Raw genomic sequence first — 17,956 nt, 5'->3', positions numbered from 1 at the left:
TTTTGGGTCCCCGATCAGGTGCTCTACCCCAGGCGCGCATGAGGACTCACCAAGATTCACTGGGAGGTGGTGGTATGCTTCCCATTTTATAGATAGAAAGCGCAAGTCTCAGAGAGGGTAAGTAACTTGTCCAAAGTCACACAAAGTTACTTACTTACAAGTAAGTAACTTGTCCAAAGTCCAGGTCTATAGGACCCCCAAAGCGTGTGCTGTTCCCACATGCTGCCCTGCCTCCCAGCACACATTTTCCCACAGGTATGTTGCTTTGCCTTCGGGTGGTGTGGTCCTGGGATTGAGTCCTGACTCCACCACAAACAAGCTCTATGACTTTACACAGGTTCCTTGAACTCCCTGAAAGTCAGTTTCCTCATTTTGAACGTGAGGAAAACGCTGTCTCACATGTCGCACGGGGCCAGGGCGTGGTGGGCCCCCAGTGTAGGGAGCTGCTGTCGGGAAGCGCCCTCAGAGCCCCCGCCCAGGCCTCATCCACCCTCTGCTGAGCACGGTCCCCAGCTGCTTCCTGCAGCCCATTCAAGGCTTCTCCTTGTCTGTCTCAACACCTCCCACTTCAGTGCTTTGGTTGCTTCTCCGGCAGGTCCAGGTTGGTGCCCCCGTCCCCTGGGTTGCCATCCAGACCAGGGTCAGGGTACCATAGGTTGTCCAGGAGGAGGAAAGGGCCCCCGGCCTGGGTCAGGCCCTGCTCTCCCAGCAGCCTCTCTTCTTCCCCAGGCCCCAGTGTCCTCAGCATAATAAGTGACTTCCCCAGCACCTCAGGGCAGACAGACCTGTTGCCGAGCATTGTAGAGTGAGTCCCTCGGGACAGCCCACTCCTCAGGATCGTTCAGGCCAACGGGGATCATCAGAAATTACCGTGTCAGTGCTGAGCCGCGTGCTCCCAGTAGGCGTGGGGGCCTCTGAGACCACATTTCCAGGGCAGCAGCTGCCCCTCCCTCCCTCGGCGGGGCAGAGGGATGGGACGGGGCTTGCTATCTATAGAGCCCCCTCAGTGGACCGGGCACTTGATGTGTCTGTCTTTCCTTGACCTCCCACTTCACAGGTGAGGAAATAGGGACTCACAGAGGTTCCGTGACTCTCCGAGATGGTGAAGCTCATTCAGAGGCAGAGTTAAGGATTAAGCGGAAGCCCAGAGCACTCACCAGGGAGTCCGGAATTAGTGGACCTGGTCTGAAATAGCCAGTCGTCACCTTGAGGCCCAAGAGCGGGCTTTAGGGGGTTCCGTGAACCCCTAAAATTAGGCGCAAAATTATATGTGAAAGTATGTTCACATTTTTCTGGGGTGAAGGACCATCACTGTCCTCAGATTTTTGCAGAGGCATATGGGCCTCAACAAGTTAAAGAAACACTGGTCTAGGGAACAGAGCAAATTAAACTGGCTCCCTGAGGGCTCAAACCTCCAACTTGGCCTGCTTGGCCAAATTTTAGAATCCCGGGAGTAGAGAGCTCCGTGTAACCCCTCCATTTTCAGATAAGAAGCAGGGATCCAGTGAGGGAAGAGCCTAGCCCAGAATCACATGAGAAGGAAGTCATGGGGCCAGAACAAGACCCCATGGACTCCAGCCTCCAAGCCCCTCCCTAGTCTGCTGTACCAGCTCCCTTAGTCCCCATTTGCACCCAGAAGCCACCACTATCCCACTGTCTTAGGGAGTCGGGGCTTGGCTGGTGGGGCACTGAGCAGCTGGTAGAACCCCAACCCGTGCAGCATGTGGCAGGGACTGGCCCCAAGCTGTAGGTTAATAATAAATCGAGCCTAACCACGGCCCAGAGACCAGCCCGGCATCTTCCCGAGCCCTTGCGTAGGTGGGAGCCAAGCCTGCTTGGATGGGCAGGTGTGCTGAGCTGCTGCTAATTATCGTCCTGAGCAGCCCTGGCCACTCGCTCCCGCCGCCGCCCACATCTACTGGCAGGCGCTCGCCTGGAGTTGCAAAGGCTGCTGTGGCCCCACGGGCCTCCCTCTCGAGCAAAGTGACTCGCCTCCATTTTTGTGCCACGGATCCCTCTGGTATCTGGTAAAGACTATAAACCTCATTCAGAGTTTTAAAATGTGTACTACAAAGTACACTGGATTTCAAAGGAAATCAATGGTATTAAAATATAGATACGTACACATTAAGACATCGAATTCCACATACAGTGACACATTCTTTTTTGTTATTACGTTAAAAAGATCTAGCAGCAGGCATAATCATTACTATAATTCTTTTTTTTTTTTTTGGCTGCGTTGGGTCTTTGTTGCTGCGCGCAGGCTTTCTCCAGTTGCGGCGAGCAGGGGCTACTATTCCTTGCGGTGCGTGGGCTTCTCATGGCCGTGGCTTGTCTTTGTTGTGGAGCACGGGCTCTAGGCACGCGGGCTTCAGTAGTTGCGGCACACGGGCTCAGTAGTTGTGGCTCACGGGCTCTAGAGCGCAGGCTCAGTAGTTGTGGCGCATGGGCTTAGTTGCTCCGCGGCATGTGGGATCTTCCTGGACCAGGGACCGAACCTGTGTCCCCTGCAATGGCAGGTGGATTCTTAACCACTGTGCCACCAGGGAAATCCCACTATAATTCTTTTTTTTTTTAAATAAATTTATTTATTTATTTATTTATTTATTTATGGCTGTGTTGGGTCTTTGTTTCTGTGCGAGGGCTTTCTCTAGTTGTGGCAAGTGGGGGCCACTCTTCCTTGCGGTGCGCGGGCCTCTCACTGTCGCGGCCTCTCCCGTTGCGGAGCACAGGCTCCAGACGCGCAGGCTTAGTAGTTGTGGCTCACGGGCTTAGTTGTTCCGCGGCATGTGGGATCTTCCCAGACTGGGGCTCGAACCCATGTCCCCTGCATTGGCAGGCAGATTCCCAACCACTGCGCCACCAGGGAAGCCCCCACTATAATTCTTTAGTGATGAGAATAAATGATTTTTCAAGATATCCCCAACTGCCATGAATGTGATACGGAAACACTTTTGGTTTCTATTGGCGTCACTGCCTACAGGGACTGCTGCTAAGACTACCGTGGTCTGGTACATAAATGAAGGAAACATTAAATTTCTATAAGAGATGGGTGAAAATTAAGATGTTGGTTTTTTTCCCTATCCAAGTCCATGGATCTCCAGGTTGGACACTTATCTTTGTGTTAAGTCCTCTTCACACACTATCTCATGTCGTCCTCCCAATACCCTGTTGGAAATCGAGGCTCAGGGATGGGCCGTGGCCAGTGAGCGGCAGGGCCCCGGCTTCATGGAAGAGCGTGTCCGTGCTCTTCCTGGGCTCCACTGCTGCGTCCCTGCAGTGAGCAGCCATAGGCTGCCCGCTAACGGGCCTTGGGGGGCAGAGTTTTGAATCATCAGCTTGACCATGACGTGTGGGGTGGGGTGATTGTAAAGGTGGGTCCTGAACCTTCCGCATGTGGAGCCAGAAGTTGTTTGCATCTCCTGGCCCCAGGGGGGTTGGGTCCTGCTGCAGCCGCGTGATCTACAGGGATAGATCAGGGAGCCCACTGTTCATAGTACTGGGATTAGACTCTGAGAAGGCAGGTTGTTTGGTGGGTGTAATTCATTTTTGCTCAATAAACCTTTCCTGTGTTGGTTGCTAGGGCTGGAGAAGTTCATCTGACCTGGTTCCAGCTCCCAAGGAGCTCAGGGGCTGAAGGGCCGTCTGCTGGAAGGAGTCTAATGGGGGACGCAGATAACGATGAGACAGATGATAGGGGCTGTGGACACACAGGGGTGAGAGGGAGCGGGGCCCCCCAGCTGAGGAAGTCCAGAACTAGAATGCAGTCTCTGGACCCTCCATCTGTTCTCTTTCCTCCTCACAGGCTGCCTTAGCACCACAGTGAGGACAGTGGGTGGGGACTCCCACCTTCCCAGAGAGCCCAGGCATCTGGGCAGGGCAGCCTGGGGCTCTGCCCCCTCTGGTCCCGCTACCCCTCAGCCAGAGTTAGGCGTTTGATGGCAGCTGGGTTTCCCGGCTGCTCAGACCCTAGCCTGAACCTCATGGCCCTGCCCAGGCCCACCCGGAGCACCCATCTGGCCGCTGAAGGCGCTTGGATACCTGTGGAGTCTAGGGGGCTTGTGACCCCTTTTCTAGGCCTAAGAATGGGGACCAGAGGCAAACTGCTCAACAATGTGAGTGACTTTGTAAGTGGTCTTAACTTAGTCACAGCCATTCACCAAGCTGCCTCCAGTACTTCACAGTTTGCCTTTAACAGGGTTTTACAGGCTGCAAATGCTTCCCTAGAGACTCACCTTCCCTGTCTGTGACATCACACTCCTGAGCTGGTCCTGAAAAACTGGACACCTGGCCACTCTATGTTCACCGCCTCTCCCAAGATAGTTGTACCACTTTTAGCTACCTTGGGGAGAGGCTAGCTCAGAGGCTTAGAACAGGACCGCATTGTGGATGACAAGGGACCACCATTTTCCTGCCCTTAGCCTCATGGAGTGTCTGTGTCCGGCCCTCCCCTCTCCCTCGGGAAACCAGAGGAGGCTGAGCACGGTGGGAAGAAGAGAGCATGAAATGCAAAGCCAGGCAGCCCTAGAGCTCCCGTGACTAGTGCAGCGCCCGCCAGAGGGTGTGCCTACAACCAGGGTTGGCTCCCCTTCCTAGGCAGTGGAGGGGATGCTGGACGGAGGCCATGCTTCTCCCAAGCATGAGTACCTGTTGTCCCTGGTCCTGTGCTAAGTGACAGGGGGCAAAGAAGATGTGACCCAGCTAGTGTGGAGAATTCAGAGGTGAGAGGTCCGTGTGGGAGGACAGTATGATACCGGAGAACAGTTCCTGAGGTGAGGTCTGAGCTTAGCCTTGAAGGCTCGGTAAAAATTGGAAGGATGGAAGCTCTGATGAGGGCTTTCTGTGCCAGGTTATTCAACCTTATGGCCGGCAGGCCCAGAATAAAGGGACCACTGGAAGCTGGTCCCAGGGAGTCTTCAAGTGTCCTGCTGGGGGTTTTGAGAGAGGGACTGATGGGCTCTGGGCTTTGGCCTAGGACTGCCTGGTGCTTGGTTATATTGGAAGGGGGCCAGCCCTCCTCCTGGGGCAGGAGTCCCACTCCCCCTGGTCCCTCCAGTGGCAGTCTGGGGCTTCTAATTTTTAGTGAATCTCTAAAGCCTGGTGCAGATTTTGGACTTAATAGTCAGACTTGAGTTTGAATCCTGGCTCTGCCTCATTCCTGCTGGGTGACCTTGGGCAAGTTACCTCCCCCTGGAGCCTCAGTGTTCTCATCTCTAAAATGGGGTAAAAGTCACGCTGCCCCACACTTGAGACAGTGACTCATCCCAAGTCCTGAGACATAGAGGCACTTGGCAGGTCCCTCCCCTCGTCCACAGTCACTATGCTGGACACTCGGGTGGGGAGAACATGCCAGGAGGGGCAGAAAGAACAGCTCTAAGGACAGCTTCTCAAGAGATCCACCGCCTCTGGCACTGCTGCCCAGACAACATGGAGCCCACGTGCCCCTCGATGCCGGGACAGCCCATCAGAGCCTAGGAGATGAGGCTCGTGTCCCCGTGAGCCGGCTCCTCCCCTGCCCCCCCACCCTGCCCCCCGCCATGGCTGTGGGCCCCCTCTGCCCAGGGCCCCAGCTGTGCCTAGCTTAGTGCCATGGTAAACACTCAGTCACTTGGTGACCCCATGCCCAGAGGGGACTGAAGCCCACCCAGGGAGGACAGGCCTGACCGGGAGCCTTCTGCCTCCCCCCAGGAGTGACCTGCAGCGTCATCCTCATGTACACGTTCTGCACCGATTGCTGGCTCATTGCTGTGCTCTACTTCACCTGGCTGGTGTTTGACTGGAACACTCCCAAGAAAGGTACGAGCACAAGTCGCCCTGCCCGACCCCCTCGCCCTCGGGACACTCCCTCCTGCACAAGCTGAAGTTCCTCATCATGGGTGCTACCCCTTTTTTACTTAGCACCTACTATGTGACTAGCATTGGGCTAAGCCAGGCTGTGGTTCTGGATGGGGGGGAGGGGGGAGGTTAATAGTGGCTCTAAGGTCACATAGTGGTCCTCACGGAGCTCACACTCAGTCCAGGGTTTGCAAAACGTGAGGGAATGAACTTGGAAAGGGGCCCAGGGGGAGGGAGGAGGATGCTGCACAGGGTGCTGGTCACCTAGCTCAGGGGTTCACAGTGGCTCTGCCTGAACATCACTCTCTCCCACTCCTACTCCTTCCCAACGCTGTATTTTGTTCCCTGGAAGGTGGCAGGAGGTCACAGTGGGTCCGAAACTGGGCTGTGTGGCGCTACTTTCGAGACTACTTTCCCATCCAGGTAAAGACTTGTGGGTGTTATCTTGGGAGGGTGGGAATGGATGGGAAATCTGACTTCAAGCCTTAACCCACCCCTGCACAGTGACCGCATGTGCTGGGTTGAACCGTGTGACATCTCCCACTATGAGCATCCGTTGATACTCTACCCCACTTTATGCAGGATTTGAGGCAATTTAGGATACGTATAATGCTATACCAGGTAAAAAGAAAAATCAGGACTTCGGGGAAAATATACAAGTATTTCACCCATAAGGGTCAACAGAGTTGCAGTGGTTGAGCTTCATGGTCACCTCTGAGCTTCCTGGCAGCCAAGGCAAAAGGGGAAACATGATAGTTATTGGTCCTCATTTTGGGAAAGGAAGAAGTTTGTTTATTCCTTGGGGAAACAAGAGTTGTTCTAGCATTTGGATCTAAAAGGTGTTTCAGATACTGAGATCCTGGGTGATGTAAGGAGCAGGTATAATAGCAGGTATTATGGCCATTGCTCGTCTGCCTTTCAGTGAATATTAAAGTCATAACTTAAGATGGAAGTGATTGGGAATTCCCTGGTGGTCCAGTGGTTAGGACTCAGCACTTTCACTGCTGTGGCCTGGGTTCAATCCCTGGTCAGGAACTAAGATCCCACAAGCCACAAGGCGCAACCAAAAAAAAAAAAAAAAAAAAAAAAAAAAAAGTGATTTATCAGGAGCAATACTACTAAGGTAGTCCAAGTTCATCTGGGCTGAACCAAGGATAGCAACAGGTGTGAGGGGCTTTCTTTCCTTCTGAAGCTCTTACAGAAATATCACTTCCCTCAGTCAGTCATGGGGAGGTCACTGGGGGTCCTGGCCATGGGAATTAGGGCCCAGAAAATTTGGTGGGCACTGAATGGAGAGTGAGAGCCTAATTGCAGAAGTGCTTGGGGAAGGCTTCTGGAGGCACTGCTGCTGGAACTCCGTCCTGAAGCTAAGTAGCACTGAAGGGGCAGGGAAGACAATGAGAGCACCTGAGTTTGAGAAGAAGCCTGGGATGTGGCAGATGGTGAGTAGGTGGAGTGGAGAGGGAGGATCTCCATTTATTGGGAGGCTTCTAGGAGCCAGCCCTTTCCCCCAAGGAGTCTGTCCTTTAACCCTCACAGTACCCTGTAAGGCGGGTATTAATTTTATCCCATTTTTACAGAAGAGGAAACTGAAGGTCAGAGAGTAACACAGCAGAATGAGCCTAATAGGGGGTTGAGCCAAGATTCCAGTTGCTGTCTTGCCTCAAAGTCTGGGTTCTTCCCACCACAGCATGCTGCATCCCTATGCAGCAGAGCTGTAGGAAATAAGCTTGGACGAATCCTCAGGCTTCCCTCAGGCTTGGAGGACGGAGGCAGGAAAAGCAGGGCAGTCAGACCCTGGGTGAAGCCAGGGTGCAGTCTCCCCATATGAAGCTGGTTTAGACCAAGTTGATCTCTGGGTTTCCTTCCTCCTGCACCACTGGCTGCTCTGGGTCTCCCACACTGGTCTTCTGAGCACCTGCCTTCTCTGGGGCCAAACTCAAGGTCCTGACAAGATAAAAAGTGGCTTGGTCTGGCTTTCAGTTAACATTCTATCACACCCCCTGCTGGTGGTCTGCAAGCTAGGTTGGCAGGGCAGAGGCATCTGGGCCCTGGTGCATGTTGGTGACGCTGGTGGATTGTGGGTAACTCTGGCAGAATCCTGAAGGTTTTCCCTGCAGGGGAAAGACCTGCCTATCCAGCTCACTCAGCACCCCAGCCCCGGCACACCCTAGCTGCTGAGGTAACCCAGCAGAAATCGGTGGGGTTTGAAAGTGGAGGAAGCGTGTGTGCATGCGGAAGTGTGCATGACACGGGTTGGTGTATGTTTGCTGTTGTGAGTCAGCAACTGAGACATCCTGGCGTGCTGCCTGGGGGAGGTGGCCAGGTAACCCTACATTTCTCCGCTGCACTCACAGGACCAGCTCCCTCTGCCCATTCCAGCCTGAGCCCAGTTTTCCCAGGACCTTTGGGGTCAGGATTCCTGCTCCTCCCTTTCCCTGACCCCATCTCTCTGGCTGCAAGGAATCCAAGGCTGTTGTTGCTGGGAGGATGTTGCATCATAGGACCCAACCCTCTCATTTTGGAGGTGAGGAAACTGAGTCCCAAAGAGGGGGCAAGGACTGGTCCCGATTGCACAGTGACTCCATGCCAAGGCCAGTACTAGAATCCAGGCCCCAGGTTCTTTCCCACTGGATCCCTACTGCCTGTTTCTCTGCGAAAGATCCAATCCCAGACTTCCCCACTGGACTGAGCCCCACCCCGTGGGTCTTCCTCCCTCTGCTTTGCTGTTGGAGACCTGGGTTGAGGTCCTGGCCTGTCACTCTATTCGCTGGCCAGCACTGTTGCTCCCCGTGTACTGCTGGGCCCCTGCAGGGCATGGGGACACAGAAGAATCAGCCCTGGTCCCTGCCCTTGGCTGGGCTCACCCTCTAATGGATCTTGCTAGATTCTGTCACTTTCTGCCCGTGGGACCGTGGGCATGCTTTCTCAAGCTCACTGAGCCTCATTACCCTCATCTGTAAAATGGAGCTGCTCATATGATAAAAAGTGGTAAATTATGGTTGGAGGTGAGGGATTATGTACTCTTTCTCTCTGCTAGGGCCCTTACCTTGGGGGCCAGGCCCCAGAGTGGCCTGCCCCTCAGGAAACCTCTTCAAGGCCAGTAGCTCCCCCCATCCAGAACAGGATGACCTGATGACCGCTGGTCAGTGCTGGGACAGACAGGTACCCTTCCCCACTGATCTCTGCCCTTCCCGAAGAACCAAAACAAAACTCCGAGTCCCTTATCTCACCTCTGTTCCAAGAAGACAGCTGGGAGTTGGCGCCACGTGACACATGTGAGCTGGCCCTGGGAGGGCCCCTAGGCACCAGGACCAAAGCCAAGCTGGGCCTGAGGCATTTATGCCTCAACCTGGGCTCTGTGCTTGCTGCTGGTTGACCTTGGCCAAGCCCCTGCCCCTTGGGGCCTCAGGCTCCTCTTCTGTGCGTGGAGGGTTTGGCCTTAGTGACCTGATGTCAGGGCTGATGCTCTGTGGAGTCGTGTATGACCCTCCTGTCCCACCCCCTTTCCCCAGCCTCTTGCCAATGGTTGGATAATGATTTCTAACTGTGCCCACCCACCCCTCCCCACTCCCTTATTGGTGAAGCTCTTTGCTCTTTGCCACCAGGGCAGCTCAGCTGGCCCAGAGAGCATCCCTTCTCCCAGCAGAGGTGGGGCTCGCGTGTTAACAGCAGCCACTAGGACCACCAGCTACCTGGAAGAGGAGTGGGCAGTGCCCGGGTCACCTCTCCTCAAGAGATGGGCAGGATTTTTGGAGAAGAGACTAGGAAACATTCTCTGAGCTTATAGTCACCTATCTGTCCAACTGCCTCATTTCACAGATGGACCTACTGAGGCCCAGAGAGGAGGGACTGTCCCAAGGTCACAAAGCAAGTCAGTAGCAGGGCTGGTATAGAAACCAAGGCTGTGTCTGCTTCAGGACCTGTGTTCTCATTCCTTTGTTCCCCTGCCGTGGTGCCCCACTGTGTGAGCTTAGGCGAGTCTTCGTTCCTCTCTGGTTCTGAGTTTCCTCCTCTGTATGGTGCCAGGCTGGGACAAGGCTATCTGAACACCCTACCTTCCCCGGGGAGGCAGGGTGGGAGGGGCGACTTGCCAGGAATGTGTCCCAGGCTCATGTCAGCCAGCAGGCCTGACCTGGGCAACCCCTCGGGCTGAGACTTTGCCATGGGTAAACAGTCAGCGGACACGAGAGCAGGTATGTCAACAGAGCCTTCATCAGCAGTGTCCTTCCTCCTCCCTCCTGAATGGACACTCTGTCCACCCATGGCGAGGGGAGTGTGGCATGAAGACAGATCAAAGCCGTATCAGAGGCCCGTCCTTTTCTGGGTGCTGCACCGAGGGCCATTAACCTGCACTGTGCCCCAGGGCACCTCATTTAACCAATGTCCCACCAGAGAGAGGCTTGGGGGAGGGAGGAAACGATTTAAAGAGCTAGCTGGGGTTCCGCCAGGTGGCCCGCCTGTATCCCAGGTCCAGGGAAAAGCACAGCTGGGTGGCCTCGTCTAGAGGTGGAGGATGATTTGCTGTGACCTCCGGGGAAGCAGCAACTCCTTTCTCTAGGTCTTAGTCTCTACCTTGTAATCAAAGGAATGGCCCAGATCAGGGGTCTTCCACCCCATCCTGTGCTGGGGGCTCCCAGGCCCAGCCATCAACTCAGGAGCAAGTTTCCGGTGCGGTACTGGCCGCCTCCTCGCCCACGGAAACCGGGACAGGGTGCTTTCTGCTTCGGGCTTTCCCGAGAGCTAGCGCGGTAGGGCAGACGTGCTCTCTGCGGCAAGACCTCGGAACAACCACTTCTCGAAGCGCGTCAAGCTGGGCTTCCCCCACCTCACTGGCCGTGGATTCAGCTGCTGCTCTTCCCCATTTGTGTGGTGGGCAGCTAAGGATTACTCGGGGATTTGAGCAGCTTTAAACTGCTCGCCAAAGGCAAAACGGGAGAAAGAGTACAATGCCCCAAGCAACAGGGTACGACACGGGGTCCTTCTCACAGTCACACGTACGGGCAGTTACAGAGCTGGGAGGGGTGCCAGCCACCCTCACTCCCATCCCCTTCTGGCCTCCATCACCTGAAGATTCAGATTTCAGTTTCCCGGAGGCCAACCACCAGCACCCCACGCCCCCCAAACTGAGCGCGAGGTTCTTCCCTCAGTCAGGGAGTTCCCAAATCTGGAGTCATAGAAAACCCAGGCTCTTGACATTCTGCCAGTGGCCAGGGGCTCTGCTGCAGCTGGCACCAGCGCGGGGCAGGGGGAACCTTGAAGCACGGCAGGTGGGAATGTCATCAGTGCCACTTCTCCAGAGGCAGGGCAGCCCACCGGACCAAAACGGTCATACCCTTTGACCCGGGAACTGTCTTTCTTGATGTTTGTCTCAAGAACGCAAGCAGACATGAGGACAAAAATAAGGTATTTATGGAAGCATTATTTCTGAGGGAAATTTTAGAAGCTTTTTAAAGGCCCATCAGTCAGGGTTTGATTACAATTCTATTCCATGTAGCATAGCCGTGAGAAGACATGTTACTGAGGGATTTTGATAAGGAAAAATAGCTATGATATGCTTGGGAGGTAATTATTTCAAAATCATATCAACCATATGACCTCAGTTTTGTGTTAAACAGAACATTTGGCTATTTGAGTAGAAAAAAAGCTCACCAGAGTCAGAGCGGTTTATCTGGTTGGCGGTATGACAGGTGCTTTGGATTTTCTCCCTACTTTCCCATAGTTTTAAAATTCTCTGATTATTCATTAGTTTTCTAATCCTAAAAGAAAGTGATGTTTTTCTGAACAAGATGCCAATCCTCTCCATCCCTCTCGGCACCCTCCACCCCATCATGTTTCCTGTGATACTGGGTCGGTGCCTCTTGCTGCTCAGGGTTTAGGGAAACTTTGCACCATCCAACCCACCGTCCAAGCCACCAGTCCCAGGGCGGGAAGGCAGTCATCCTTTAGAGCATCCAGGACACCTTTGTTGATGGCGCCACAGGTGAGCGACTCCAGCTGTACGGCTGACCTCCCCTGCCCGCAGTGTGGCTGGCACAAGGGCTGTGGCCCGTCCTTCTGCTTCCCGCATCAGAGCCTGAGCTGAGTCTGGCTGTCTGGAAGGAGGTTTCCATTCAGGCCAGCCGCACTGTCCCTTCTCTGGCCAAAGGAAGGGACTTGGACTTTATGCCAGTGGAAGCTGGACATCCCTCTTGATCTGAGAGTGACAGGAGCTGCACTGGGGTTTTAGAGCAGTCACTCTGGCTGTGGTGAGGAGGATGGGCCCAGAGAGAGGGAATGCAGGAGACTGGCAGAGTGCAATTAAGAGGACCTGGTGTGTTCGGCTGGAGAAATAAGGGGAATGAGGGGGAAAGTTTCCCACGCCCTTCCCAGGGACTCGAAGTCCAAATGGTGACTTGCAAGTAACCGCCACTGAGAACCCAGTGATGAGAGTCTGAGGTCGGAGGAGAGAGTCAGTCCAGTCCTTCGGGCCCAGGCTTCCAGGGGCCAGGGCATACCTAGTGCCTCCCCTACCTCTGGGTGTGCCCCAGTACTCCTCTCTTGGCCAGCTTCCTCTGACCTGAGGTCTTCCCTGCAGCTGGTGAAGACACACAACCTGCTGACCACCAGGAACTACATCTTCGGATACCACCCCCACGGCATCATGGGCCTGGGTGCCTTCTGCAACTTCAGCACGGAGGCCACAGAAGTGGGCAAGAAGTTCCCTGGCATAAGGCCCTACCTGGCCACGCTGGCCGGCAACTTCCGGATGCCAGTGCTGAGGGAGTACCTGATGTCTGGAGGTGAGAATCCACCTCTGCGTGTCCCTGCCTGAGCCACTCCGTTGGCCAGGAAGCCAGCCCACCGTGCCCTGGTGCCTGGTCCTGTGTTGGAGACGTGGTCTGCTGAGGCACAGTGGGTCAGGGCTGAGTGGGAGAGCTGTTCATACAGTCTTCAGGGTTCAACTAGGATAACATCTTCCCTAGAAAGCCTTCTCTGACCCCTTTTCTGGGCATCCCCAGCCCCTGTGCTGCCCTTTGCACGACTTAATCATCGTCCATGACTCTCATTATCCATCCACCTTGATCCCCACCAGCCTGACTTACTGGGATTCCCTAGCACCTGGCACCAGCATGACACAGTTAGGACCTCAGGGAACGTTTGCCAAATGAATGCATTCCCTAAACAACCTTGTGTCATCGTCCCCACTTTACAGATAAGTAAGCTGAGGCTCAGAAAAAAGAATGGCCTACGTGGGGCCATACTTCCAAGTGGCTGGGTTAGGTCTGGGACCCAGGTTCACGGCTCTGTCTATATTTGACCATGTGCAGGGGGTAGGGAGTGCATCCATGGGCAGCCCTGACTGTGTGTCCCCCCTCCACTCCCCAGGCATCTGCCCTGTGAACCGGGACACCATAGACTACTTGCTTTCAAAGAATGGGAGCGGCAATGCCATCATCATCGTGGTGGGGGGCGCGGCCGAGTCCCTGAGCTCCATGCCCGGCAAGAACGCAGTCACCCTGCGCAATCGCAAAGGCTTTGTGAAACTGGCCCTGCACCATGGGTGAGTGCCTCCCAGAACACGTGTGCGCGCCCATGCGCACACCTGTCAACAGTTCCGCGCAGCCCAGGGCAGCAGCTCCTTGCCTCCTGAAGGCAGAACCCAGACCCCAGGAAGGCAGAGAAGGGGGTTAGCTATCCTGTGGGGAAGGGGAGGTTGGAGCCCAGGGGTTCAGGCCAGGGTTGCCCAAGCTCAGGCTGGGCGGCCAAGTGGGCAAAGATGCAGCCTGGGTCTCCTGGGCCCTGGCAGGTGGGCTGAGAGGCCAGCCAAGCCCAGAGGCAGCACTGTGCCCCAGGGCCAGAGCGTGTCATGCAGCTAGGAGAGCGAAAGGCTCCTAGGAAGGAGGGTGTTGTGGCCCGAAATATCAAGGAAGCCTTCTTGGAGGGGTAACCCCGGGGACAGGCAGAGAGGAGCTAGGCAGCTTGGATTTCTCCGACCTTTTCTAGGGGTACATTCTGGATAGCCACCTGTTCAGCACATTTCACTGGACAAAGCGCATTTACTTCTACGGTCCCGTTTGATTCTCCTGCAAAATCCTGCAGGGATGCCATCCCCATTTTCCACTTGAGAAAACCGAGTGAGGCTAGAGTGACCTGGTCAGGGCCACATTGTAAAGCCCTGACATGCTCCCCAGTCATTAACAGGGGCAGGGGGCCTGTCCCTGCCTGGCAGTGAGGGGACATGTGGTCTGGGGTCCCCCGGGTGATTCTTGTGCACCCCTGACAGAGGGGAGTTCGGCTGGCGTCTGGGGCCTCTAGGGCCACCAGGAGGAACTGAAGCCAGTGATTGGGCTATGACAGACCCTGGCCTCTCCCTTCCAGAGCCGACCTGGTTCCCACCTACTCCTTCGGGGAGAATGAGGTGTACAAGCAGGTGATCTTTGAGGAGGGCTCCTGGGGCCGATGGGTCCAGAAAAAGTTCCAGAAGTACATTGGCTTCGCCCCGTGCATCTTCCATGGCCGAGGCCTCTTCTCCTCCGACACCTGGGGGCTGGTGCCCTACTCCAAGCCCATCACCACCGTGGGTGAGCCCCCCTTCCTCCAGACCCTGAACTCGGGTGCCACAGCTAGTTTAGTGGCAGAGTTAGGATTCAGATCTATCCCTGGCTCTGATGTCCATGTTCTGAACCATGAGGACGTGGACCTGTTTGGGTGCTGATGGGAATGATCGTTGCGGGAGGGGGTAGGGGATAGTTCCATGACCACGAGCTAAGCTGTGCTAGATGAGAAAACAGGACTCAGCAATTCTGTGTTTTCAGAGCCCAAGTCTATCAGGGAAGACCTCCTTACAGCAAAGACCAATAGGGGGTGTGAGGAGGACGTGCAGGGTGCTCTGGAGGGTCATGATGGACCCCAGGGAGGAGGCGACTCTTTTTTTTTTTATAATTTTATTGTTTTACTTTTGGTTGTGTTGGGTCTTGGCTGCTGCGCACAGGCTCTCTCTAGTTGCGGCGAGCGGGGGCTACTCTTCGTTGTGGCGCACGGGCTTCTCATTATGGTGGCTTCTCTTGTTGTGGAGCATGGGCTCTAGGCACACGGGCTTCAGTAGTTGTGGCACACGAGCTCAGTAGTAGTGGCTCACGGGCTTAGCTGCTCCGCGGCATGTGGGATCTTCCCGGACCAGGGCTCGAACCCGTGTCCCCTGCATCGGCAGGCGGATTCTTAACCACTGCGCCACCAGGGAAGTCCCTGTGACTCTTACACTATTAGCTGAATAGGAATTATCCTGAAAAAGAGGGGAGGAAGAGACTTTTTGTCAGAAACAATAGCCTAAATGAGGTTCCTGCAGCAAGATTGTACAGATTTTTGAGGAACAGATGCAAATCAATATACCTGGAGCAGAAGCCTGTGAGAAGCGTAGCAAAAAAACTGGCTGCACTTCGCCCCCAGCTGTGTTGTTTTGCGTTCATATGAGACAATTTAGAGGATTCCAAAGAATTATCTATTGTAGGAGTATGTGTGTCTGTGTGCATCTGTTAATGGTTCACAGTCTAGAGATCACATAAGAGCATGGAGGCCGCAAGCCATGGACTTCAGGGGCCAAAGCTCACATAGATACTTTGAGTTCTTATCAGGGCCAGATGTTTTGCTTTGTACTTTTTCCAGAGAGATCAACTTTCTGCATTTTAGGTCACACGATCCAGACTCACCCTTGACTCTTGTTACACACAAATCCCATACCAGGTCTGACGTCTGTGAGGCAGCGGGGACATTTCCATGCACAGGGTGGCTGGAGAGGGACGGGGTCTAGTGGACGGCGTGAAGGAGTTTGCTCCTCACCTTAAGAATGGAAAACTGGGGAGTTTCCTGGTGTCCTAGTGGTTAGGATTCTGGGTTTTCATTGCTGTGGCATAGCCCTGTAAGGAAGGATCCCCATGTGATAGGTGAGGAAACTAAGGCGCAGAGAGGTGAAGTGATGTGCCCAGAGCGGGGCAAAAGCAAAGCCATTACCTGGTCCCACACCTCGCACAGGAGCTCCCAGCTGAGTACTGTGGGTACAGCTGGACTTGATCCTATCTGCTGCTCAGTGGCTATGCGGCCTTGGGCAGGTCCCTTCCCGTACCCCTGGGCCCCAGTCTTCTCACCTGTAAAAGGGACAGCCTGCAATGGAGCACATTCAGCACAGTTCCTGACAGGCGGCTGGCACGTAGCGCAGGGTCGCTACCATCGGCGTTATGGTGGATGCCCAGGGAGCGTGGGCCGAATGGCACTGACTAACCAGAGGCCTGTGCCCCATCCCTGCAGTGGGTGAGCCCATCACTACCCCCAAGCTGGAGCACCCGACCCAGCAGGACATCGACCTGTACCACGCCATGTACGTGGAAGCCCTGGTGAAGCTCTTCGACCAGCACAAGACCAAGTTCGGCCTCCCGGAGACCGAGGTCCTGGAAGTGAACTGAGCCTGTCCACGGGGGACAGCTTCCGGGAGGAACCAGCTGCAAATCGTTTTCTACCAAGTTCTCTAGTGCTTTTTGTTCTGTAAATGTGGAAGCGTCATGGGTGTCTGTGGGTTATTTAAAAGAAATTATAATAATTTTGTTAAACCATTACAATGTTAGGTCTTTTTTTAAGAAGGAAAAAGTGAATGTTTCAAGCTCTTTCACTTCCAATTTGTCCTGTTCTAGGTGGTGGCTGACCCATCTGGGCCTTTATGGTTTCTCAACCAACCCCTCTTCTCCCCTTCCCAAAATTACAGAGAAAACTCAGTCTTGGTTAACTGGGGAAGAAGGACAGCCATTAGTGACTCAGGCCAGTTAGGTTATTTGCCCTTTGTCCCTGGGGGATGAGGGGCCAGAATCTTCCTCTAATACAAACATCTCTACGGCCGGCTACCCCACGCTTGACTGCACGACCAGCTGCTTCTGCCAAGGGGAAGACTCAGAGGCAACAGGGGTCCCCAATTTCAAGAGCTCAGGGATAAACGTCTGGAATATTCAAGCTCAATTCTCCTCTCTGCCACCCCCCACGGCCCCAGTCTCTGAAATCTGAGCCTGGACTGGCCTCCAGAGAGAGGATGGAGGTGGCGGTGATCCCAGGCTGGGGATGGAGCTGCCCAGTTTAATCCTCTCTTGGATTATCAAGCCCCGCCACGTTCTGGTTGGAGTGCTGGTTTTCCTCAGGGAGCTGATGACATGGACCCAGCACAGACCCCGCATTGGCCTAAATCACATACTTCTCAGTGGCCTAGGTTTGCTTAACCCACACCCTCAGTAGTGGATGTGGGCGAGGGGTCCCATTTCCTGTTTCTAGAGGGACCTGGCCTTCTGAGCAGCAGATTGGTCCAGACCAGAAGTTCCCCAAACCCAAACCTCATATATTTGTGCCTTTCTGAGGGGGCCAGGGAGGAAATCTAGTCCTTTGTGTATTCTGTTTTCTCTTGATGAGATCATTATACCATGTCAGACTTTTGTATATTCCTAAATGAATAAATGAAAATGAGTGTCCTCTATGAGTTATTGCAGGGGCCGCATCTGCATCTTGCCGCTGACACTTGGGGAGACCACCGCCCCCACCGGGCTGCCTGCTGAGCCCTCTCCCCCTTGCTTCTTTGGCCCCCACATGGCCCTGTGTGGTGTATTAGTTATTAACTGCTGTGTAATAAATTACTCCAAAACTTAGTGGCTGTTGGGACTTCCCTGGCAGTCCAGTGGTTAAGACTCTGCACTTCCAATGCAAGGGGCACGGGTTCCATCCCTGGTTGGGGAACTAAGATCCCACATGCCACTGCAGCACAGCCAAAAAAAAAAAAAAAAAGAAAAAGGCAGAACTTAGTAGCTGCAAACAACAGTGTCCACTTTCTGAGGGTCAGTAATCAAGGTACAGCTTAGCTGGGGCCTCTGCTTCAGGGTCTCACACAAGGCTGCAATCATGGTATCAGCCGGGCTGTGATCATCCCAAGGCTTGACAGGGGAGGATCCACTTCCAAGGTCATTCTTTTGGCTGTTGGCAGGATTCACCTCCTCACTGGCTTTGACCAGAGGCCACTCCCAGTTCCTTGCCACACGGGCCTTTCAGTAGAGTAGCTCACAGCGTGGCAGCTGCTGCATCAGAGAGAGTAAGCAAGAAGAACCAGAGAGAGTGC

At 54.4% G+C, this 17,956-nt stretch overlaps 1 protein-coding gene across 1 annotated transcript in view; it reads left to right on the top strand.

The window, feature by feature from the left end:
* Positions 1–17,618, top strand: part of DGAT2 (diacylglycerol O-acyltransferase 2) — a 32,371-nt gene extending 14,753 nt beyond the window's left edge. The window contains exons 3-8 of the mRNA XM_082844533.1: positions 5,689–5,796; positions 6,188–6,258; positions 12,413–12,617; positions 13,204–13,378; positions 14,197–14,399; positions 16,120–17,618. Of these exons, the coding sequence (XP_082700659.1) occupies positions 5,689–5,796; positions 6,188–6,258; positions 12,413–12,617; positions 13,204–13,378; positions 14,197–14,399; positions 16,120–16,274 (917 nt within the window). The 3' untranslated portion in view covers positions 16,275–17,618. The remainder of the gene's footprint in view (positions 1–5,688; positions 5,797–6,187; positions 6,259–12,412; positions 12,618–13,203; positions 13,379–14,196; positions 14,400–16,119) is intronic.
* Positions 17,619–17,956: the final 338 nt, after the last annotated feature.

The sequence above is a fragment of the Leucopleurus acutus genome, assembly GCF_964270905.1.
Source record: "Leucopleurus acutus genome assembly, chromosome: 8".
Classification (NCBI taxonomy): Eukaryota; Metazoa; Chordata; class Mammalia; order Artiodactyla; family Delphinidae; genus Leucopleurus; species Leucopleurus acutus.
Note: the sequence above shows the minus strand (reverse complement) of the source record. Positions and strands in the feature narration are given on the sequence as shown.